Here is a 24,643-nt window from a genome sequence, read left to right as displayed (position 1 = left end):
TTCCAGTTGAGTAAACACTAGCACCCACCCCACCAGGTTGGAGCAGCTTTTTGGGCAGTCCAATGGTGTTTTAGTCTGTTTTCTGTTGTTCTAACAGGATAGCTGAGTATCAGTGAATTATAAAGAACAAAGAAGCTGTTAACTTGGGTTCCTGGGAGGTTCAGGAGCCTGGGAAGCCCACGGGCATGGCATGGGCATCTTCACAACTTCTGATGAGGTTCTCTTGATGTTTCAGAGCACAGTGGGATGCAGAAGGGAGGATGGACACACGAGTACCTCGTGCTCTTGTGGAAACTACGACAGTCCCAGAAGAAAGGGAAGAAAGGTACTAATACCTCTTGGCATTCAACTCAGCTCCCAAAGGTCCCACCCCAATCAAATTTCACTATCAATTTTGTGGAGACAAACCATGTATAAATCATAGCAGTGGGCCACTCAGCTATGACCTCCACCCACAAACACCCCACAAGCCAGCAGAGAACACACCAGTGATGGGCCTGGAAAGATTGTCTGTCTTCCTCAGGACCACAGTGGTGCACAGTTCCAGGGCCACATCCTGTGATCCACCCTGAGGTTGTACCATGTAACCACGCCCCTATTCCTTCCCCATGCTTTGATTCTGTAGGTCTAACAAGGGAGGGAGGGAGAAGGAAGAGAGAAGCCATAGCCTTGAGTTGAGGTGTTGTTAAAAGAAGCTGAAGAATACCAAGTGGGTTTTAAAAGTTAAACTGAATACACACTACCTGTATATTCACTGTATGGACAGTAGGCCAGCCCTGCCCATAGCTAATGTTTCATGGGCCATGACATGGTCTCAGCCATGGTTACTGAGGAATAGATAAAGTATGCCAATCACCATTATTCCCCCTCCCCCAAAACTCATGTAGATGCTGGCCATGAACTGGGTGGATGTTGCTTTAACCCACTGTTGCTACATTACCACCAAACCCAAATTTCTCAAGGGAGGCAGAGAACAATTTTACAGATGGTGAGTAAGAAAAAAGCAAAACCAAGGGAAGAACGGTCAAGATTACAGAATGTGTTTTACTGGAAAGCAGGCATTGCTTGCGATCTCCCATCAACAACTGAATTGTATCAAAGCGATGCTGCCTAACAGTCATGCAGGGAACCCGAGAGAGTGGCCAGGCTACTGTATTTTCTAGTTAGTTTATTGGTTCACTGACGGCAAGGGCTACTTCTAAAATGCTTGAAACATTTATTCATGCCTGTGTTCTTTATCTAATAGCCTCCTTCATAAAGCCAGATTCCAGCCCATCTGATTACCTACTGTGAAAGAATGGATCCTGAACTAATTAACAGATTACCTAAAGGAAGACCCAGAGGCACCACAGCCAGTGTCTACAGGAGCTGACTCTCGAGGATGTGGCCTGTGGTCAGTATTACACTGGGCATGAGTGTCAAGTTCACCGACACACTCTGACCCTGAAAACAGGAAGCACATAAACAGTTCCCAAGTTTCCTCCTTTTGGAAGATTCCACAGAGATGGTGCCATCTTGAATTCAGGAATGAGGCCATGCTGGGATGGAGAAAGTTCCAGGTCCACACAAGGGCTCTGGATGGGAGCCACACAGTCCAGGCACCTGAGAAGCTGTAGGATCAGCTGTTCGTCATCAAGGCAGTCTCCCCATGCGGCGCTCACCAGCCATCTAGATGTAGAGGAGCGAAAAAAAAGGCATAGACATTGCACACTTGTCTGTTTCTTCACTGTATCCCCCCATCCCTGTGTGCAGCTCCGACTCGTGTCCACAGAGTCCCAGCCGTGAAGCTGCCTAGGTCAGCCTGCCTGCTGGAGTGACCAGGGCCATCATCACTCTCCCTGCTTCCCCTGGTCAGGAGGGCATCCTGTCTTCTTCCTGAGTTAGTCACACTGGCTACCTGCCACCTGTGCCCTGACTCTCCTCATGCCCAGCTGTTCTGCATGACTCCCACCCCGGCCTCCCCTCCATTCCACTCATTTTTCAAAAGTGACAGTCTCACATACCACACTGCTGAGAAGGAGAGGAATGCAAGAATGGTCACAAAAGCCACGGAGCCCAGTCCAACACCCACCATCTGCTGCGGTGTGAGTGACGAATCTGTGGGAAGAAACCACACGATGAGCCCAGAGAACATCCCATCCCAGCCTTCCCAGGAGATCTACATCCAAACACGAGCATTCTGCCTTAACCCAGATCTGGGCTTCATTTAAGAAAGAATCCCAAGAATGCCCTACAGTGCCTTTGTGTCCCCAACAGGTCCTGCAGATGTCAGACCTCGGGAAACCACAATTTCAAAGTATTTCTAAAAAGCATGCATAAAACCAGATCATATTAAAGTTTACAAGGGAGAAAGAAAAAGAAGTAAAAAGCTTGTTGACACACCAAAGCTACGTGATACATGCTGTGTGCAGATCTTCTCTCAGGCCGGTTACACTTGATAGACGTTTATGAGGCAGAGCCTTTCACATGGAAGAAGTCACTCTGACATCATTTGAACTTGGGCTTCAAAAATGTTAGCACCAGCGCTCACATATAAGCACATTTTGTTGGACAGAGTTGCCGCCATTTCCCTGTATCATTAGCAGGGCAGTGCCGCTCTGCTCTGTTCAGCAGGCTTCTCTGAGGACTTTTAAAAGTCCATGTAAAAGCATTTGGAACACATGTTCTATTTGGGGAATGTCACATGACAACTCCAGGGAGATCCCTGATTGCAAACCGAAAAACACCCACATTTGTGGTACACATTTGGGTCAAGAGACTTAGAGTCCGTGACTTCAGCAAAGGCTCTGTTTTTATTGGAAAACAGCCGTCTCTGTGTGGGACGCACTGCTGTAAGCACCTCACACAGGTTAACTCAGTCTCCTGTGGTAGTTAATCCTAAATGTCAATTTGATTGGGCTGAGAGACACCTGCAGGGTTAAGAAACTACACTCCTGGGTATGTCTGTGAGACAGGAACTGAGCAGGAAGACCTACCCCGAATATGGACATCACCACCCAATAAGCTGAGGGCCTAGATGAACAGATGCAGAAGGGGGCTGACTGGCTTGGGCTTGCCTTTCCTCTCTTTGCTTCCTGGGTACCATGAGGTGAGCCACCTCCTCCAGTACATTTTGTGCTGCCTCATTTAAGCCAGAGCAATGGAGCTGGTTGACTATAGACAGACACCTCCAGAACTACAAGCCCAAATAAGCTTTTCACCTATGGAAGCTATTTGTTCAGTTACTGTGTTACCATGATAAAAACACCCATACATCTCCTAATGAATGCTTATACTGAAAATTTTATTCTCTCTTTACAGATGAGGGTCCAAGGCACAGAGGAAGTAAGCACAGCTCAGATGTCTATGATCAACTTAAGGGAAATTTGGTCCCAGTGGAAATTCTGTAGGATCCCTGGCACCTGCAAGCACAGCCATGGAACACACCACTTTTAATAGTAAAGCAAAACTCACTGTCCCAGGGTGTGTTGTCACAAGACTTTCTAGAAAAACATGGACTGGCCAGGTATATGGTCTACATTTATGACCCCAACACTTGGGAAGTTGAGGCAGGAGAATCATGAGTTTGAGGTCAAACTGGATTGCATAGTAAGACCTTATCTCAGAGTAACAACCAAAAAAAGAAAAAGAATCGTACCTTGTATATTCAGACCAAGAGAATCTCGACACTTTAAGACGCTAAATTATCAAATGGAAAGAGGAGCAATGGGGAAATTGAAAGTTATTTGTATCTTATATATGGGTAGACTTGATCATCAGACACAAAGACAGTAGAATGTTGGGAAGAATATGCTAGAACAAAGCCAACTCCATCAAGCCATTTCACAGTTGAACACTGGAATGATGATGTCCAAGTCTTTATCTCAACACCACCCCTCTCTACCAGTGGAACTTCAGCTCATCAACCACTGTGTGTTTATGTTTTCACTCTGAGGGATACTCTAAGCACATGGAAACTGTAACAACAGTACCCACCTTCCAGGGTTACTGTGAGAAATAATGATTTGCCACACAGCACCAGCCACCTAGCATTCAATCAACAAATGTCCGCTACTGTTAACTATTGTTACCATTATTCTATAACTGGGAAGGAGAAAAAAAGTGGCTAATTAGTATAAAGTGATTTTGATCACTAAAGCTTATTCTATATTACCAACAAAAAATTCAGTAAATACTTAAATTGAAATATAAAATAACTGAAAAATGTTGTTATTTATATACTATTAAAGTGGGTGAGAATTGTTTGATATATTTATTTTAAATATAATTATTTAAAATTATTTAATTTTAATTAAATAATATTTATCATTTAATTATTTAATAAATTATTTAACTATATTTAAATTGGGAGCCTTATAAACTTAACTACATTCAAAAGCATGTATTTTATATACACGAAACTGCCATTAGTAGGGCTAAAAAGCTCCATTTGCACTATTAGTGAAGTTTTAGGTTTGTAAGAGAAAATGCTGCCTTTAATCCCAGCACTTGAGAGGCAGAGGCAGGCAGAGCTATAAGTTCAAGGCCAGCCTGGTCTATAAATCGAGTTCCAGGACAGCCAGGACTACACAGAGAAATCCTGTCTCAAAACAAAACAAAAACAAACAAAGGTGTAAGTATGAGAAAGAGAGATGGGGGAGGGAGTGAGCATTCAGCATTGGAGATGGGGTGGGGGTGAGGGCTGGCACTTTCACTGAGTACGCCATGCAGCTAACCCTTCCTCCTCTCTAGTTCTCGTTATCAGTATTTTCACTATGTGCTTCCTGCACATTTTAATCTTTGATAAATAAAAACATGTACTGGAGTTCACGCTGTGTGGGTTCTGGATTTGCTATTTGTTCATCAGGAGTTACTAGTGAGGCGACGTCAGCTTTGCATCGTTATCCCGCCCATTTCTAGGCCCATATACAGCCTGCCCAAACCAATGTGTCCACAGGGGTGTTGTTAACTGTTAACAGAAGTCAAAACACACAGTTTTCCACCCTACTTCCTTGGCCAGGGAGTGAGTCTGTGGAAGAAGGAAAGGAGAGACACCTAAGTGATCTCATGCTCTGTGCTGACTCACTAGAATCACTGTCACTGTTGCTATCAGAGAGCCAAGCCATCACCTGAAGATCTGGCCTGCCCTTGACCTCAAGCTATCTTCAGGAACACTTTTGGTGGCGCCTCCTTTGTACAAAGTCCTTGTCCACTCCCCAGCCCTAGACTTCTCTTCCAGATCTCACAAAGGTCATCTGCACTTGGTTATCTGTCTTATTTGAAAATTGTGTGAAACTGCTCTGATGGGGTTCTTATAGGTAGAAAGACCTTACCCCCTCACAATCCAAAAGGACAGAGGCAGAGCAGGAGCTGAGGAACCCAGCTTCCCTGACCATCCACCTGCAGTGTCTGCCTCAGCAGTGGGTCCAGCTATTCCTCGCTATAGACATTATTATTGAAAAATGGTCTCTGGGCCTGGTGAGGTGGATGACGTGAGTGAGTAAGAGCCCAGCAGCTCACCGTCAGCTGTACCTCAGCTCCAGGGAACATGACACTCTCATCTCACCTCTGAGGGTACCACACTCAAACGGCACACACTCACAGACACAGATACATGCATAAATTTGATTTATTTGCATAGCATAATTTGGACTTGGGCTCCCAGCATGATTCAAGTTCTTGGTGACAGGTTTTTTCAGTTCACTCTGTATACAAACTCTCAGTCTAAGCACACTCAGGGGGTGTAGCCACATGGCTTCTTCCTCTGAGAATGCCTTACTAATAAAATTTACAAGTGGCCAATTTGAATTATAGTATTTTTATGGTCTTGCCATTCTCTGGCTCCCCTCCCTTCCACAGTCTCATGCTGTGGGACCTTTTATTTCCCTTCTGAATCATCTGTAGACTATTCTCTTGGAAACTCAGCTGAGTGAGTCATGTGCTGTGTTAGTCATTCTGAGAGAAAGTAAATAGCTTTGAACCGTAACCCTCTTCTCCACAGAGGCTCTCTGCTCAGCGAGTAAACAGTAAACGGCCTCTCTTTAATCCTTCACTGAGAGACCACAGGTGCTGAAGAGGAAGTTAGACCCTGGGACAACCTTGACGACTTCCTCTGGGTGTGGACATGTTGTTTTCAGAACTGTACACAGGTATATGGTCATTTCCTGAAAGCAACTGTTGCCATCAAATAGTACAAATAAATTGGCACCATGACTCAGGTTGGCTTGGGTCATACATGTGCAGAGAGCAGTTGGTGCTTCACTTTGAACATGGGAGAACAAGAGTGAGGATTCAGTGTTTGACCTATCTTTGTTATTCTCCAGTCTTCCTATTTGAGCTCCCTGCAGTGGGGGTGGGGGGGTTTAGAAAAGGGGAGCAAAGCGGGAAATAAATTCACAGGTAATTAATGTTTGATAAAGCAGCAACAATACTGCATTCGTCCAATGATTCGCTCACAGCTGTTCTGTGGTTCCGGGTTCAGATACACTCTGACAGGTTCTCAACTCAGCACCTTTACAGCGCTGGTCTCCGTGTGCTGAAAGCCCTGCCTTTCCTTCTGGAGGCTCTGGGGAAGAATCTGCTCTCAAGTTCATTCTCACTGTCAGCTAAATTCAGCCCCTTGAAGCTACAGAACTATCTATGGTCCTTGTTTTCTTATGATCTGTCAGCAAAGGCTCTTTTCTCCTCCCTTGCCATGTGGCTTTTCAACATTAGCAGGAAACTAACTCCTGGTGTCAAACCCGTCTCAGTCTTAGGCTTTTCCTAGTCCCTGACCTGTAGACCCAGGTTCAAGGGCTTGTGTGATAGGTTAGGACTATTGGAATACTCACTTTGCTGAAGACTCAACCTCAAAATGCCTCCCCATAGCATCACTTAGAATAGCCTTTGAATGAATCACCAGGGTCCATCAATGTGAGAGACTACCTTATAATTCTACTCACCACAACTCTGGGGGTGTTTTAGTGTGTGTGTGTGTGTGTGTGTGTGTGTGTGTGTGTGTGTGAGAGAGAGAGAGAGAGAGAGAGAGAGAGAGAGAGAGAGAGAGAGAGAGAGAGAAATCCCCAATATCCCTAGGGGATTTATTCCAGAAAATCCTCCCCTAAGATATCAGAATTTTTTAATATTAAAGCCTCCCATGAAGTGTGTTTGAACATAACCTGTCTACAGCTTATTTTGTACTTTTTATTTGTCTCTGGATTACTTAGAATGGTGAGAACAATGCAAATGCTATGCACATAGCATATTGTTTTAGGAATAATGAGAAGGGAAAAGGCCAGCCTATTTTCAGCACAGCTGCTGTTGTTTTCTGGAATATTTCATCTGCAGCTGATGGACTCCACAGATGCGGAGACAGCTGGCTGACTGTACACCTGCATACTCACCGTAAACTTGTATCTTGCTATTTTTCTCTGTTTATTTAATTTGACAAATATTAACTAAGTGCTTCATTCTTCATAAAAAAAAAACTGATGGCTGCCTACCTGCTGGGTTCAAGGCACTGTGACTATCTAATGTATGCCAGGCAATGATCCAGTTTTTGTTTGTTTGTTTGTTTGTTTCAATATTCTCTACAAGTGTTTGAAACCTCAAAGAAAAAGATAATTGCCAGCTGCTTTTCAGTGTGGGAGAACCGCTAAAGGAAAAGAGAGAGGAAGGTGTGGCCCTAAGGAGTTCTGAAGAGCTTCGGGAAGAGGGTTTGGTTTTCATCTTGAGCAGATGGACGGCAACAAGCAGCAAGTCACATATAGCTAACAGGGTATTAGGGTGGGAGTCATCAAGTCATTGTGTGAGCAAGGTCCTTATATAAAAAGACGGAGAATAGCTAGGACACCCATCTGAATGGAGCATGAATGGAGCAGAATGACAGAAGTAGTCATCAGAAAGTGTGTTGTTGTCAAACCAAGGCTGGAAGGCAATGGAAGAGCCTGGAGAAGCCACCAAAGGAAATACAAAAATGAGTAATATACTTCAGAAGTGAGTCAGGTGGCAGCAGGCAGGCTGGGAGAGAAAGGGGAAACCTGAACTCCTGTAACGGGAGATGCACAAGGAGGCTTTGCCATCTGTCTGTGCAACAGGGATGAAAGTGTGAGCTCTGCATGGACAGAAATGAAAGCGGGTGCAACATGCAGTCTGGAAGAGAACTGAGGAGTCACCAACGACATGGGTTTCATTCCTGTGCCTGGAGAATGCTCCCTGATTATAGCTTGCCATCATCTCAGTGACTCAAGAAATTGCAGACTCCCAGGACTTTGTGGCTGGACGGAATCTCAGCCCAGGCAGAGGCAACTGAGACTAGCCAAGTTAAACACCATTTCAAAGACACTGTCTGAGCAGGAGCTTGACTGGGGCAAGGAAGCCCAGGCCTCTGCATTGACATCGAATGCAGTCCCCTGACTATAAAGCTTTCTTAATGGTGGCACTGCAAAATATAAATACAAAACTCAGCACTGGGCAAAGGCCAGAATAGGGCCGAGGCTGTGCATCAAGGACCTGGAATGACTTGGGGACAGACCTGGATCACACTTCTCTCCAAATGGGAACTGTCCTAGTTAGAGTTTCTACTGCTGTGATGAAACACTGTGACCAAAAAGCAAGTTGGGGAGGAAAGGATTTATTTGACTTCCACTTCCACATTGTAGTCCATCATTGAAGAAAGCCAGGCCAGAAACTCAAACAGAGCAGGAACCTGGAGGCAGGAGCCATGGAGGAGGCTGCTTACTGGCTTGCTCCCCTCTTTGCCTGCTTTCTTATAGAACCCAGGACCACCAGCCCAGGGGTGGCTCTATCCACAATGGGCTGGGCCCTGCCTCATCAATCACTAATTATGGAAATGTTCTACAGGCTTGGCTACAGCCTGATCTTACTGTGACGTTTCTCAGTTGAGGCTCCCTCCTCTCCAGTGACTGCAGCTTGTGTCAAGTTGACATAAAATTAGCCAGCATAGGAGTCTTCACTTTTTATTTATTCATCATCATCATCATCATCATTATTTGGGTTTTTGAGACAAGGTCTCACTATATAGCCTTAACTGTCCTGGACTCACTATCTAGACCAGATTGGCTTCGAACTCAGAGATTCACCTGCCCCCCCCCCATCCTGAGTGCTGGGATTAAAGGTTCTCGTTACTGATTCTCAAGGGTGGAGAGGGAAGGACACTTGAAAAAGCCACTCAGATGTTCTCAAAATCCTTCCTAGTCACCACAAAAGAACCACAGCCTCCTCTCTGGCAGTTTCTCCTGCCTGGTTTGAATGTTTCCCAATCATATCAAATAGTTCTGGATAGGGTGGGTTCCAGAAGCTGTTGTGTGTGTCTTAAAGCCTGCACCTCTTAATTCACAACCCTTTTCCTCGTAAGAACGCTATCCTGTCCCTGGAGCTTCAGGGAGTGGACTGGTTGAGAGCTTTTTGGGTGTTGGAATGTGTGATTGTTTCCTGTACCCTGCGTTAAACCGCTTCAGAAAAGAGAGCCCAGCCACGCAGCACACGTCTCTGCTAAGATGGCAATCTACAACACAAGAAGGCTGCCAGATAACTCACCAGATCCAAAATCAACTTCTCTACCCCTGCTGCAGAAAGTTTGAGTAGAGAAAAAAAGATGGAAAGTAAGATGAAGGCAGAGGCAGACAGACAGAAGCTTCAGTCCCTCAGCCCCTCCTCCACTCATCCTACTAAGTTCCCTACTGACAGAGTAACAGAGGCCCATTGTAAAGTCCATCCCTAGCAATCCTGGAAGCAGCCTTGCTTCACTGCCTCACCACCACAGCCCATTATCTCTGTGGCTGTGCTCAGAAGTACGATGGGAGATGAGGAGTTAACGTGACTGTGTGGCCCTAGGACAGGGGGCAGCATTCCTTAGCGATTGCCAGGAAAAGATTCATACTCAAAGGTTATAAATTGAAAAAGATTTCTAGAACTAGCTACAAACTAATAGGATTCCTGGGAATCAACTCCACTGGCTAATTGCCAATGGTTTTAAAGAAATGTCCTGCCAGGGAAGCCTGACAAACAGGGATCTATGATTACTCAATGCCGGAGGCAGTTTCCCGCCCCCTTAGATAACTCTGTCCATGGAAAGGAGGTTTAAACGCTTAGCACCGATCAGCAAGAGCCAGCTCTGGAGCTACCGGAAGGAGGACTGGACTGCCGCATTTGGCAGACCTAAGCAGGAAGCCTGATTCATCATGTGTCCCATGCTGCTGCTAGGACAGCAGAGGCTTTACCTACCCAGTAGGTGGTCACTGTCAAGGGCACTGCTGTTTGCCATTTGATGTCATATAAAGTTTGAGAATAATTATGTTTTCCATGTATCGTGGTTGTACATCTGGATCTGATCAAGAAGAATGTACAGCCCCTGGATTCCTGGCCTTGGAGCTGGATGCAGCAAGCAGCGTTTGAACTATGTTCTTTTCCTACATTCCTTTTGGGTTTTTGTTTTATTTTTTCCCCCTATATGTAGGATAGTTCTATTTTGTTAGAAAATTATTTTTCTTAATATATTATAATTATGCATCATTTAATCGTGGAGACAATTCTGAGAAATGTGTCAACGGGTAAGAAGTCTTCACTGTGAAAATGTCACAGAATGTTCCTTAGCAAAATAATATGAATGGCTATGTCTCCAGCTGACATAAACTCTTTTTTTGGGCCCCTTTGGGCGGGGGTCTTGTTATGGATCCCAGGCTGACCTCAAACTCATCCTCCTCTACATTTGCCCCCTAAGTGCCAGGATACAGGCATAGAGGAGCCATGCCAAGGTTTAGAAGATGCAATCTTATGTGCCTTCCCCTATACTTGTGGTCCACCATTGACTGAATTGTCATTATTGGTATGTGACTGAGAATGTGTATGTGTGTATTCACGCCGTACAGCCAAATAGCAGGTCTCAGGCCTCTGTAGCTCTTATTCTGGTCTATAACCAAGCTTTCCAGGGCCCTTACACTCAATAGGAGTCTTTCCTCCTTCTCAGTGCCACTCTGGCGGGACAACTGCTCACAGTGCTCTGGCTCCAACAAGCCAAAACTACAAAACCCAACAAAGACTGATCCCTATCTCAAATCCACAGTGACTCAGCCAGAGGTCACTTACTGTAAAACTTTGTCCCCACTGAAGGTGCTCACCTGGAGTATCTTGGGGGCCCACCTCTCCTATCACATGGCTGCAGTAGAAAGACAGAGGCCAGCTGACACAGCAGAGACAAGATGCTGATAGCAAAGATGGTTGGTTCCCACTCGTGGCATTGGGTCCAAGTTGAGATGTCCTGAAGCTGGTGACACAGCTTTTTGTATAATTCAACAAGCTCCCACCTCTTTGGTTATGGCTTTGTGCTTAAATATGTCATACTCCATGGCAGGAGACTGTCTACAGTTTTCTGAAGATAGCTTAACTTGTATATCTGTTGTCACCTAGCACAATTTAAAACACGTCCTCAATATGAAATTGGTGCCACAGCTTGAACATGGAGAAGGACAGCATGCATAGAAAGAACACGGTTTTACCTTTTACCTCAGCCCAGACAGCGCAGGAATATCTTCTCACCTGGAAGGGAAACGGAAGCCCATCTAAGTAGGAGGCACAGGGCATCATCTTACACAATATAACACAGATGCTAAAGCCCTCCAAGTCTCAGCCTTTCCATAGCCTAATTTGAACTAGGAAATCTTTTTTAAGTTCCTTCTAGCTTTTATAAGTGTGTGCATTTACTTTATGTTGCTGAGTAATAAACCCATGGCTTCATACATGCTAGGCAAGTGCTTTACCACTGAGCTACAATCCCAGCTTCACCTCTTTCGCCTCAAGATTCAGCCATGTATCACCTGTGTTCAAGGGCTGTCATGGGGTAACAGGTATAGGAGTGGCTCTGGACATCACTTCTGCAGGTTTCCAAACTATCTCAGAAAGCTCACACCATGCATAGACAACAGAATGTCAGAAACATCATTATTCTGCTGCCAGATCAGAACAACTGGCATGGACTTCTTGAGGACTATGTTGAAAATTCTGAGACCACACCTAGGTTCAACAGGAAGTAGTGATGTGTGTTATAGACAAGCAATGAGAAGCTCTGGTATGTAATAAATAACATTTTGTCGATCTAAATGAGGCTTAGCAACTTCATTCACTCAAAATGTGTCCAAAACCCAGGAAGAAAGCAACAGGAAGAAGCAAGAAACCTACAAACTCACTGGAATGGAGCACCTTGTCTTGCGGCCATTGTTGTCACATACATACCTGTCCATCAGGACACCTGGGACTCTTGTATATGACTGAGGATTTGGTGCAGTCTCCCCTAGGGTAAGAAGTTATAGAACGACCTCTCTGTAGGGAGCCGTCCCTGCATTCTCCATTACAAGATGGCGCCTGCATCCGGCAGGCACTGAATGTAAACAAGATTATTGCGCAGGCGCTGGGTAATTTTCCATTCCTTGATCTCTGCCTATTCCGTGGCGTCATATGGCCCGATGAGCTGCAGCCAATCATGGGGTGACACGTCCGAGGCGGTTGCCAGCCTTTATTAGGGGACGGGATTCTTGGCTCGGGGTCTCTGCTCTGGTAAGCTTATGCTCTCCTCTCAAGACACATTAAAGCTTTACTGCAGAAGGATCCGAATGTCCTGTGTGGTTCTTGCTGGCGAGACGATCGCGAGGGACATCTGGTGCCGAAACCCGGGATCGAACCAGCTCTCCAACCTTATTATGTGACTCTCTTTCACATGACACACTAAGTATTCTCGTTTTTATATTCTTTTGTTTTGTTTGTTTGCTTGCTTGCTTGCTTGCTTGCTTTTAGAGAGAAGGTTTCTCTGTGTCAACAGCCCTAACTGTCCTAGAACTTGCTTTGTAGACCATGCAGCCTCAAACTCATAAAGATCTGCCTGCCTCTGCCTCCTAAGTGTTGGGATTAAAGGAGTGTGCCACCATGCCTGGCTGGTTTTTATGTTCTTAAAAAGGTTTTTAAAAATATTTTTAAGCTGAAATTCTGGGGAAAAGCTTGGAACAGTCACAGGCTTTAAATATAATTAAATTTTGTCTTGAGACTAAGTTTTGAAATTGGGAATGAAGGAATACACATGTCACAACAAGAAGACACAAAGGGCTCTTCCACTGTAAAGTGGTTACTAAGGAACTGAAAAACATTACAGCAGAGAAACTGACAGAGGCCAGGTGAAGCAGGGAAGGCATTGAAGTGATGTGCCTGGATCAGATGCACATTTTATAGGGCTTGTCCCAGCTGAAGCTAGAACAAGAGATGGGTAAAATAATAGACAAGAATCTGAACACGTGATGGGCAGAGAAAAGATGGCAAACTATGGACAATGCTGGCTTTAAAAAAAAATGAAAAGAATGATTTTATAATGGCATTAAGGTGACAGAACTGACCTTATTTGATGACAGAACACACAAGAAGGCGAGAAAGAGGCAGGGGATGAGAATTATTCTGAGTGTCCTCCCTTAGCTACAGGACACAATGGGGCATTGATTAGGACAAATATGTGGAAGAAAAAAGAAAATGGAGATATTGGAAGACTTAAACTTTCAAAATACACTGCTAGGACACTATAGTACTAGCATGAAGACAGACATACAAGTCAATGAAGCAGGCTATAGCATCCGGCAAAGAATCCTTGTACGTATGTCAGATGTTTTCGAAAGAAGCACTTACAACAGTTGTTTTGGTCAAATTAATGTAATCTAGAATCACCTAGAAAGAGCCTCAATGAGGAACCATCTGGGTCAGGCTGGTCTATAGGTGTGTCTGTACACACGTTTGAGTGATTGTTTTGATCATTTTAATCAACAGGGAAGACCCAGCCTACCATGGATGGCACCATTCCCTATATTTGGGTCCCAGACTACCTAGTAGTAAACAGAACATGCTGAGTAATATGCATACATGCGTACATGCATTCTCCCTCTGCTCTTGACTGACTAGCTACTTCAGGTTCCTGCCTTGACTTTCCTGAAATGATGTCCTGGAATTGCCAGCTGAATAAACTCCTTTTCCCTCAAAGTTGCTTTTTGTCAGGTTATTTTATCATCATAGCAACTGGGCCACAAACTAGAACAAATACCAAGAATTCAAGTAGTGTTCACATAAAAAAACAAAAACAAAAAAACTAACAACAACAACTCCCCCCCCCAAAAAAAAAAAACTAGGCTAGACTTTTGCCTAATGCCAAATGTAAAAATTAACTCAAAATGAATCAAATGCCCAAAAGTAAGACTTACATCTACAAAACTCCTAGAAGCCAACACAAATGAGAAGTTTCATGTCAAAGGCTTCTTGTGGCTCCAAGCCACAGGCAACAAAAGAAAAACAAACAAATTGGACTTCAACAAAATTTAAAATTTCTGTGCATCAAAGAACATTTATTAGCAAATAAAAACAGAGAATGGAATTGAAAATATTTTCAACTTCATCTCATAAGAGATTAATATCCAAATTATGAGAGAACTCTGAAAAAATAGCAAAAAAAAAAAATCAAATAACTCAATTTAAAAGTTAGTAAGGTCCGATGGGTGGCAGTGGCTCACGCCTTTAATCCCAGCACTCACGAGGCAGAGGCAGGTGGATCTCTGAGTCTGAGGTCAGCCTGGTCTACAAAGTGAGTTCTAGGACTACACAGAGAAATCCTATGTCAAAAAAAAAAAAAAAAAAAAAAAAAAAAAAAAAAAAAAAAGGTAAAGTACTTGAATAGACACTTATTCTAAAGAAGAGATAGCCACCAGGCACATGAAAAGATGCTGAGCATCCTTAATCTTTAAAGAAACGCAAAACAAGACCAGACAGGGGGACTACATCACACCCATCAGGGTGCCTGTTGTTACATTAACAATTTGAGGTAACAGCATCACAGGATTTAGCTTCCCAACTCTTAATCCCTATGTTATAGTCACAAAGTAGTCCTGGCCTCTCTGCTTCTCAGTCTTAAAAAGTAAGCCTTGGTTTTCTGTCAGCATGCCAGTGGCACATCAGACTTCTGTCCTGGGCAGAGTTTAATAGATGCCTGTTGTAAATAGGAAGAACCTACATACTTCTGCTTCAAACGTATCAGTCAAGACATGTTTTGCTAGTCTTTACATAATTTCCTTGTTTCCAACCCATGTGATTTTGCACCAAGTGTAGCATTCTCCTAGCTTGTCCAGCTCATTACATTTGCTAATTATTGAGAGAAACACAGCTGGTGGAGATGAGACTTGCTGAAGAGTGGGGTGGGGAGGATGCGGCCTATCAGAAATAACACAGTGCTGCCTTACTTTTGTGTCTGCCTTTCTCTCCTGCTTCCCTGGAAAATGAGGGAAGACAGCATCCTGGGAGGGCATAAAGGAAGCAGCAGATCTAATATTCCTTTCCAACTACGACTTCAGCCGTGCTATTGGATTCTGGTACTCATGAAGCCCTAGACACTCTCAAAGGAGTGTCCTGGGGCAGATGCAATAAGACTCCAGAAGTGTGGGTTGTCATCTTTGCAGGTCTCACCCACTCACGCTTTAGAAAGCCAGCACTCAAGAGGGAAGAGTCGTAAGTGCTGGTTATTCCATGTAGCATCTATTGCAAACACAGGGTGGGGAGGGCCATATTCAAACAATTTAAATACCATGTAAAAGAGAAACTATAGAGGTCACATCATCATCTTAAAAACTATACCTTATTCCATTCACTTGTGATCCGTAACAGAATGTAGTAATCATGTCCTGGTTTCAAAGGTGCATTGTAATATTCCCCATAGTACAGCCTGTCCCCGATGGGTATCGCCAACGTGTCATCTGGAACATCACTGGCCAGTATTTCTGCAGCCACATATCCGTCAGTCAAAGAGGTGTTGCCAAAAAATGAAGTCATGCCTTCAGAACCACAAGAAAATGTGCTTCCCAAGGACAGGGGAAGGACCAACACCTGATATGAACTAGAAGAGGGGAAAAAGCAGAGAAATCAGCAGGGGCTTCATTAAGACGGGATATTTGTTTCATCATCAGGTCCTTAGCCAGATGTGCATTTTATAAAGCTACTATGCACTCCTGTTTGGAGGACAGTGTGCTTGGGTTTACTGAACTAGTGCTATGCAATAAGCACTTTTGAGACACAAGAGTGGACAAGCAAAACTGCTGGCTCCACGGATTTAGTGTCTGGCAGTTCCAACAGTCACGGACATCCAAATTTACCTACAGCCAGATAAGAAGAAAACTCCCAGCTTCCCCCTCTGGGAGAAACTGGTGCTTGCATCACCGCCTTGTGTCCGTCATATGCAGTGCTTCACGTGGACGAGAGAAGCAGTAGGAAGGGCTCAGAAGTCATGTGAAGGCCAAGCACCTACAACTGTGAATGTGCTAAGTCTGAGAAACGGCTCCAGACAGTCATGTGGGGACTTAAAACAGAACTCATGTGATTTACATTCCCTGCAGTTCAGAGGCTCACACCAAAGTTCACGCCAAACCAATGAGCGGCCAGGAGTGAAAAGTCACCATGAGTTCATCAAGGCTGACAGGATCCTGGGAAAGGGAAAAGACACATGGATCTGGTGAAAATGTCCCCTAAATGAGGGCACAGAAACACACTAACCATCAGGTGTCCTTTCGTCGTGTTTTTTAGTAATATTTATCCACCGAAGAGAAAACCCAGCCGGTGGGAAGAAGATTGAGACCACTGATGAGATCGTGCCTCCTTTCCACTCCTGCCTGCTCGGCCTTCATTTCCCACCTCCAACGTCATAAATGCATGAGTATCTATCTACCTCTGCCAAACTTGACAATGGGGGTTTTCAGGACTACCTCCTGCATCTGCGGGCCCTTTCACATTTCTTTAGCTATGATCAACTCCCCATAATTGCTGGTTGAGTTGAATTTTCAATAAAGGAAAAAAAATGCCTGGATCAGCATCAAATATGATTAGGGTGATTTCCAAAACTCATTAGGCCACATAATTCTATTTCACCACGGATTCTGTGCTTCCTGCTCTACATTCCTAATGCCCCATTTCCTGCTCCCGAAAAGAACAGGAATCATTAGGTTCAGGAGGGGAGCCCTCCCCACAGTAGCTGTTGTATTTGGAAAGTCTCCAACCACCTGCTATGTACCCAACCAACTGTTACAAGTCCCCCGGACCCCGATTTCCACAGAGTCTGGCTCACATTCAGAAAAGAACTCTGAACAAAGGAGATTAAGTAAAACCTGCAGTAACAATAAACATTGACTAAGTTTCCACCGCCCATGGGGAACACTTGTGACAGCTCTTCAGGGGACTTGAAGGTATGGTGACCATGGGCAAGCATCTCCCATGCTGTGGAGATGCACACTCTCAATCTGTCTCATCCTGCTAGGTAAGTGATTGTGGTGAAGTTCAAGGTTCCCCTGCAGCAGTTGATTCTGTACATTGCCCATTACAGGGCAGGAAGCAGCCTCCTATGTAGCTGGATAATTATAGAAATAAGTTCCCAGGTCCCAAACCTGCAGGATCAAAGTCTCCGGGACTCGGGTTGAGAATGTTTGCTGCTGATGAAGCATGCCAGCTGATTCCTGTTAGCTAGTAAAGATAAGAGACATTAGCCTCAAGTGAGCCCAGGAACAGGTCTGACCATCTGCCTAAGCTCTGCATGTTCCATGCCAGGATTCACACAAAAGACTCAGAGCAGACTCTGGCCTGGCAAAGCTGCTACCTGCAGCTCTAGCCAGGCAGCCAGGCAGCCAGGCTGGGGAAATGGCATGCACACCTTCTGGTAAAGAGCCCTGGTGACACTAAAGAAGCAGTTGCAGTGGTTTGGAACCTGACCAGTTTGCAAGGGCTTCTCGCCACTGCCCTCCCTGGATGACTCACAGGTCTCTACTTCCTGTTTTGAAGGCACTGACTGATACACTGCCACAAGGGTAGGCTGTCATTTGGCTTTTCTTTTTGTCTTATGCAATTATTTGGCTTAAGTAGCACATCTGCCTGGCAAATTCGTTCAGATGATGATACCATGACTTCTGTTCCCCTTGCAACAACAGAATTACAATACTTTCCAGTAACTTACGAGGAATCGAGAAACAGAGCTGTTTGGGCAATGTCTGTCCTTGAAAAGACTTGAACTTAACCCAGTCTGAAAGCAGGGCAGCCCTATCTCCAAACGTGCCTTTCCATACTTCTAGAATATCTTATACTTATTTTTACATTGATTGCACCGAAAGGGCCACTACACTGAAAGCTCAGGAATGATAAAAGGCCCTGTAGGTCAGGCCATGCACACCGGAACTCCTTGACCTGGTACTGCTGCTATCATCTGTAGGCCAATCTTAACCTTCTTCTCTGAGAAGGGAGGTAAGTCAACTTCCTGGATCCTTCTATGACCTTTGTAAATAAAATGCAAAACTGAACAAACCATGATCCTCCAACAGAGGTAAATTAATTCCATCCTAATGCCATCTGGAATTCCAGTAAGTCACTAACTACACAGTGTCTTGCCTGTAACTCAATATGTGAACAGATAAAAAGAATTCTCCAAATGACCTTTTCAGAAACCACTACACATACCCTAAGATCAGAAAAGAGGACATCCTGTCTCTGGGAAATGAATCAATCCTTGTGTCCCACCACCGTTAAAGTGAGAAGTGAATGCAAGGGCCACTGCCCGATGCTGTCAACTGAGGTCTGTGACCACGGGAACACTTAATTTCTTGAGATATGCTGCCCAAATGCTTGTCTCTGGTCCCTCATAAGTCTCATTCTTGATTCAGAAGGATGCTAGTGGGATGAAAAGCCCAGCATGCTCAAGGAAACAGAGTAAGAGGCCCTGTTGTAGCTACCCAAGTTCAGCCATCCACAGAGAAGTCTTCTCACATAGTGGGACCACTGGTCAATTACGGAGAGAAGACAGGTACTCACCTGATAGGTCCATTTATCTCCTTGGCTTTCCTCAGCCTGAAGTGTGGTAGAGGCCCTCCTCGCACAGTGAAAAATTCTACTTCTGGAAGTAGGGGCTCTGAAAACATTAAGAAGGAAAAAAGGCAGGGGACAGAAGGTCAGATCAAGTAAAAACACAAAGAAAGTGGTCCTCTGGGATGCCATGAAAGTTTTTAACCCAGAAAGTAAAATATGCATACACAAAAAGACAAATAATATATGAGTCCAATTTTGTGAAACATCTAGATTAGTCAAATTCATAGAGCGAGTGGCCAAGAACTGAAGGGTGTGACAAGGACTGAACTTACTGCTAATGCACAGAGGTTTTGTGTGGAGTGATAAAAAGTTTGGAAAAGGTAGTGGTAGTGCCACATGGTAAATATATACCCTAAAGCTAATAAAGTATATATTTAAAATAGCTAATAGTATTACATTTTATCATATATATTAAAAAGAAGTGATGAGCATTCCAACACCCACAGGGGATGGGTCCTGGGGTTTTGATGTTTGCTGGACAAATTCTTATTTGGTAGGAGCTTTGGTTTAGAGATGTTTTAAAGCATCTCCCCAAACTTCAGACATTGGAAGCTTTGTTCCCAGAGTGATGGTGTTGGTGTAAGAGATGGTGAATCTTTTAGATGCAGAGTTGGTAGAAGGCCTAATTGGTCACTGAGGGTGATGCTCCTGGGAGTGACTGGTGCTGGCTTCAGGGAGCGAGTTAGTTCCCAAGAAAGCAAGTTGTCATAAAAGAAACGAGACAGGACCCTCCCTGCATGTGCTCACTGCTAAGGCAGGTGGACACTTCCCTACACAACCCATTGTGAAGTCATCTCCCATGCAGCCCTCACCTGGGGCCAAACCCATGGAGCAGCCTCACCTTGAACTTTTATTTTGAACTAAAGTGTGAGCTAAATGAGCTTTGCACATTTTATTATAGCAACAAAAGGGGGACTAATGTGGTACAAAAGACCAGCATGTCAGATTTCTATATCCTTTATAATCACAGTGTTTGGTGTGTCATCTCTGCCTGCTTCCCAGCCCCTGACAACCAGATGCCCTGGGAGTTTTTCACTGACCGAGAAAAATACACTGACTGGCTGGCATCTCTGTGTTCTACCATGTCATTGGTAGCTACATCCAGATGTCAGGGTCCCAGCCGCCAGTCTGCCCAAGGGCAACATAGGAAGAACAAATTGGGCATTGGTGTTGCCTACTAGACGTGTCCTGTCTATGTTTCACTTTAATGGAGCTACCAGTAAAGCTACAGAGGGCAACATGTATGGACGCTATCATCTCTCTCTCTCTCTCTCTCTCTCTCTCTCTCTCTCTCTCTCTCTCTCTCTCTCTCTCACTGTTCCTACCTTGATCTCTGCAATGGGAACTTCTATCCTCTCCAAGGGATTCTGAGAAGAGGGGGCACCTGCTTTTCTATCCAGTAATTCATGAGACAACTATATCTGGCTATTAATTTCCTCTGATCCCACATTTTTTCTTTTCCTTTTGGGGGTGTCATCTGGACACAGGACAAGTGTTTTCACTCCACTTCCACCCTCCAAATACTTGACAAACTGAGTCAAGACAAGTAAGTGAAGGTGCATATATTCAACTTCTCCCTGAGTGGAGTTCCAAGTTAAGGTAGCAGAGTTCCCAGAAGCTTTCTTTGGTCTCCCCAGCAACAAAACCGGTAACCAGATACTATCTTACTTTTTGTTTTGTTTTGTTTCATTTTTCTGAGACAGGGTTTCTCTGTGTGACTCTGTTTGTTCTAGAATTCACTCAGTAGACCAGGCTGGCCTCAAACTTGGAGATCCACCTGCCCTTGCCTCCTGAGTGCTGGGATTAAAGTGCCCAGCCCCTATCTCACTCTTACGTATATATTTAAGTTTTCCTAAACTCAGAGGTGATACTAGTGTGATTAATACCCTTGCCATCTATACTTTTGACAATTTACATATGAGGAAGCTGAGAGTGTAAGTTCTTTGCCCAATAATACGTGCTCTACAGCAGAGGCAGGGTGGGAGTGCATTCCCTGTTATTCTCCTTTCTCGTTTATCCCTCTCACGGGCTTCTTAAATGCCTGACTCCACCAAATCTTCCACTCAGTGAATTGATAGCATCCATTTCTAATGCACTGAATGAAGAAAGGCCTTACAACAGGCCAACCCCAGGGAAAGAATCTGTTTTCACAGTCACACTGTAGTACCAGAGGTCTCCCCAGTGTGGCTCACATCAGAGACCAGACGAAGTAGACGTGGGGAAAAAAATCATCTCTGTAGTGGAAGCTGCTGCTTCTGTGACTTTTGTCTCTAGCTGCCCATCTATCAGTACACTGAAGAATGCATGCCTGTAATGTTGGGTGTGTCTTCAAGGGGCTGTGGCTGCCTAACCAAGAATGTTTCCCTGGATGATGCCAGCGCTTCTCATTTAAAGGTAATTGTCAGCCAATCAATGGGATTTGGTACAGAAAGGAAGATCTGTGTCATTGATGTTTTTCACTAATGACATCCAGAAGAGCCTTCATTAACCTGCCGTGGTCAAGTTGGGGTTATCTGGATGAAAGGTTCTAAGCATCTCCCTCTTCACCCCTCCCATTGAAATACAAATTCACACTGAAGCTATTACATCAGTTTAAATGTGTTAACCAACTTCCTTGTGTCCTGTTTAAAACCCATTTTCTTAGTAGCAGCCCCTCCCCCTCCCACACAGTTCCTATGGGGCTGTCACTCATGGTTCTCCAAAACCCGTGTGGCCTAGGCCCTGGAGACCATGGATTACCACACCGAGGACTATCAAGAAGAGTGGTCCTTTCAACTCTGAGAGAAGACAGCACCTGTTCTTACTCTTAGATCACAGCTTAAGTACCACATAAGCCAGGAATGTCCATCTTTCCAGGTCTGTGGAAGAAATTCAGGCAAATGAAGGCAGAACAGCTGAGTGACAGCAATGGGACACTGGCAGCCCATTTGTGGATGGATCTTACTGTGCTTCAACTGAGATCCCTTCCTGGACTTCCATCTGCAATCCAACACATTCCACGGGCTTAAGCTGTTTTGAGTCGGTTCCTGTCATTTACAACCCAAAGAGCCTTGACTAATTTTAGAATGCTTCCAGCCACCCTCATATTCTGCTGAAGGGCAGAACACACAGCTGCGTGTGCATTTGAGGGAACTCTGGCACCAGGCCAGAGTGGCTCTTATGTGTTTGTGTGAGAACTACTGTGAATCTAGGCGCATCCCCAATCCCTTGGCTAACCAGCTGAGCTCTGGCAGTGGAGACAGATAACAGGAGGGAAAGGATGGGTGAGCATAGGTCATATCCGAGGTTCAGGAAGTAAGAAGCCACTGAAAGAGCTAACGAAGATCTGAGTTAGAGCAGAAGAGGGGGTGAACTGGAAAAGCGCAAAAGTCAGTGATCTAAGTAGGAAATGCTGACAGTGTGAAGATGGCCAGTATAAGAGACACCAGAGAGGTAAGACAACGTGGAAGACAGAGAATGGAGGAACATGGGCTGCTACTGTAGCCACTAACTCAGCCATGATGTCACTCACCAGAGCTTGGAGAAAGTTTCAAAGTAGCTCATGGCTAGTCCCTAGTGCTGAGATTGATGTATGTGTGGAACTGCCAGGAAGGAAGTGAAGGAAAAGGAAACAGGCCAGGCCAGGGCAACAAGCCCCTTCATCTGAGACTCTGCCCTCTGGCCCGAGTACATCACCACGCTGGTGATGCTCTGTAGAAACAGTGAAATAACTGTCCCTTATCTCACAATCCCTGTGATGGTTCAGCCCAAGGGGAGAAACTGATCATGTTTATTGCTCAACCTTTCTCACGCTCTGCTCAGTTGCTCCTCTGTTCTCATCCGAGATAAACAATCCTAGTTCGGTTCTTCTCCTGACAACCCTTTCAATCTGTCCAGTCTCTTTCCACCCTCAAGAGGAGCAGAACCAAGTTCACTGGGCAGGTCTAGAGCAACAGAAATAAGGCTATCCCAGTTGTGTCCTGAGCCACCTAGTGTGGGATGCAGCTTGCAGTTTCAAAAGTGCCACTGTCATCTGGGAGCCAATCAGCATCAATTTCCAGGAAGCTTCCTGCTTTGCTTGCACAAGGCCTTCCCCCATTTGGTCTGTTCCACATTCTACAATTCCTATGAAACGTAGAAGCCTGAGCCTCAGCATGCTGACTCTTGCCACATTTTCAGGTGAAGTCACCCTGACTTCCTGCTCCGTGATCCAGTGTTGTTCCTCAGCTCCCAAGTTGCTGTCTCGGGCAAATTTGCCCCTTTCTGTGGTCCTTCTTACTGATCTAAACTACACCAAAACCAAAGCAAAGCCAAACAAGACATTCCTATCTGGGGTAGTCCTTCGACCTGGGTGCATGACATGGAAGCAGGACCAGAGGCGGACTTTCCTACCATTTAGAGCCTCCAGTAGCTTTAGTCCTCTGCCAGAGCAAACTACCAAAGGGTATCAGGGTTACCATGTGGGAAAACCTTGAGGACTCCAGAGAAAAGTAACCACAAAATTACAAACAGAAACAGTACAGGGACGTGACAGAAGAGCATGCAGTCCAGGAAGACCACACAACCCAACAAGCTGAGAATGTAATACAGACACTATTTCCAAAGGCAAACAAGAGGTGCAGATTCTGCTTCATGCCTTAAGTCAGAACACAGTCTATCCAAGCCCAGATTATTACAAAGGTAAGAAGATACTAGAAAACAAAAATTATCCTAAATTTTAGAGATGGGGGACATCTTTTCTTTGGTACTGTTGGAGGATGAAACTCTAAGACATCAGTAGAATTTGTTATATGAAATTTTCAAGTATCTGTTTGGCAAGAGAGATGCTCGGTGGCTATAAAGCTTTCCCTGTTGCTTGAGGATCTGAGTTTGGGTCCCTGATGCCCATGTAAAAGCCAGATGTGGTAGAGTATCCATAACCTCAGTGCTAGGGGTTGGGGAAGGTAGATGAGTCAGGAGGATCCCTGGAACTCACTGGCTAGCCAGTCTAGTCAAAATACCAGGCTCAAATAAATAAATAAATAAATAAATAAATAAATAAATAAATAGATAAATAAAGTGGAGTGCAATAGAGAAAGATACACATCAACCTCTTGCCTCTACACTCACAGACATGTACACACACTCACACTCACAAACACATGTATGCACATTCACCCATATATATGCCATACACGTGTTAAAATGTCTAAATGTCAAAAATAATGAAAAGAAAATTAAAGAATAAATTATCTTGGTGTGGGAAATGTATAGTCTAAAGATTAATACTGCTAAAATAAGGAAATCGCTGAATCAATACAAGGAGATGCTATAAATGCAAATGTATTAAAAAAATTTTCTTATGACAATCAACTTTTTTAAAAAGGAAACTTCACCTGTGCCAAAAGCAAGCAACGGCCCCAATTTTATGGTCTGAGCCCTAGGGATTAAATTAAAACACAATTCTACTGCCTGAAAACTCGGTATAACGCTGCCTTCCCAAGATTTGTACAATAAAAGAGTAGGAAGAAAAATGAAGACACCTCTTTGCTAAACTTCAGGCATGGCTCCATGCAACCAAGATGTGCCCAGCAGAAGCTCATGGAAACAAAGAAATGGGAATGTCCACCATAAGCCATCAACCACAAGGTCAGACAAGCCTTCCCCATCCATAGAGCTGGGAGGCTCCACCCCACTCTATCCCCCAGCATTTTGTGTAGGTATTTATTTATACATAACCAGTTAATAAGCATTGCCTGAGATCAAGTACTCAGTCTCAGCGTAGTCCTCCTACCACATC

General features: G+C 44.5%; 1 protein-coding gene across 1 annotated transcript in view; it reads right to left on the bottom strand.

The window, feature by feature from the left end:
• Window positions 1-1,153: 1,153 nt before the first annotated feature.
• Window positions 1,154-24,643, bottom strand: part of Susd1 (sushi domain containing 1) — a 123,338-nt gene continuing 99,848 nt past the window's right edge. Inside the window, exons 15-19 of the mRNA XM_035438686.1 lie at window positions 18,832-18,928; window positions 15,625-15,883; window positions 11,475-11,514; window positions 2,004-2,097; window positions 1,154-1,668 (exon numbers count right to left, since the gene is read on the bottom strand). Coding sequence (XP_035294577.1) covers window position 1,668; window positions 2,004-2,097; window positions 11,475-11,514; window positions 15,625-15,883; window positions 18,832-18,928 — 491 coding nt within the window. The 3' untranslated portion in view covers window positions 1,154-1,667. The remainder of the gene's footprint in view (window positions 1,669-2,003; window positions 2,098-11,474; window positions 11,515-15,624; window positions 15,884-18,831; window positions 18,929-24,643) is intronic.

The sequence above is a fragment of the Cricetulus griseus genome, chromosome 2, assembly GCF_003668045.3.
Source record: "Cricetulus griseus strain 17A/GY chromosome 2, alternate assembly CriGri-PICRH-1.0, whole genome shotgun sequence".
Taxonomy (NCBI): domain Eukaryota; kingdom Metazoa; phylum Chordata; class Mammalia; order Rodentia; family Cricetidae; genus Cricetulus; species Cricetulus griseus.
This window is presented reverse-complemented; position numbering and strand designations above follow the sequence as displayed.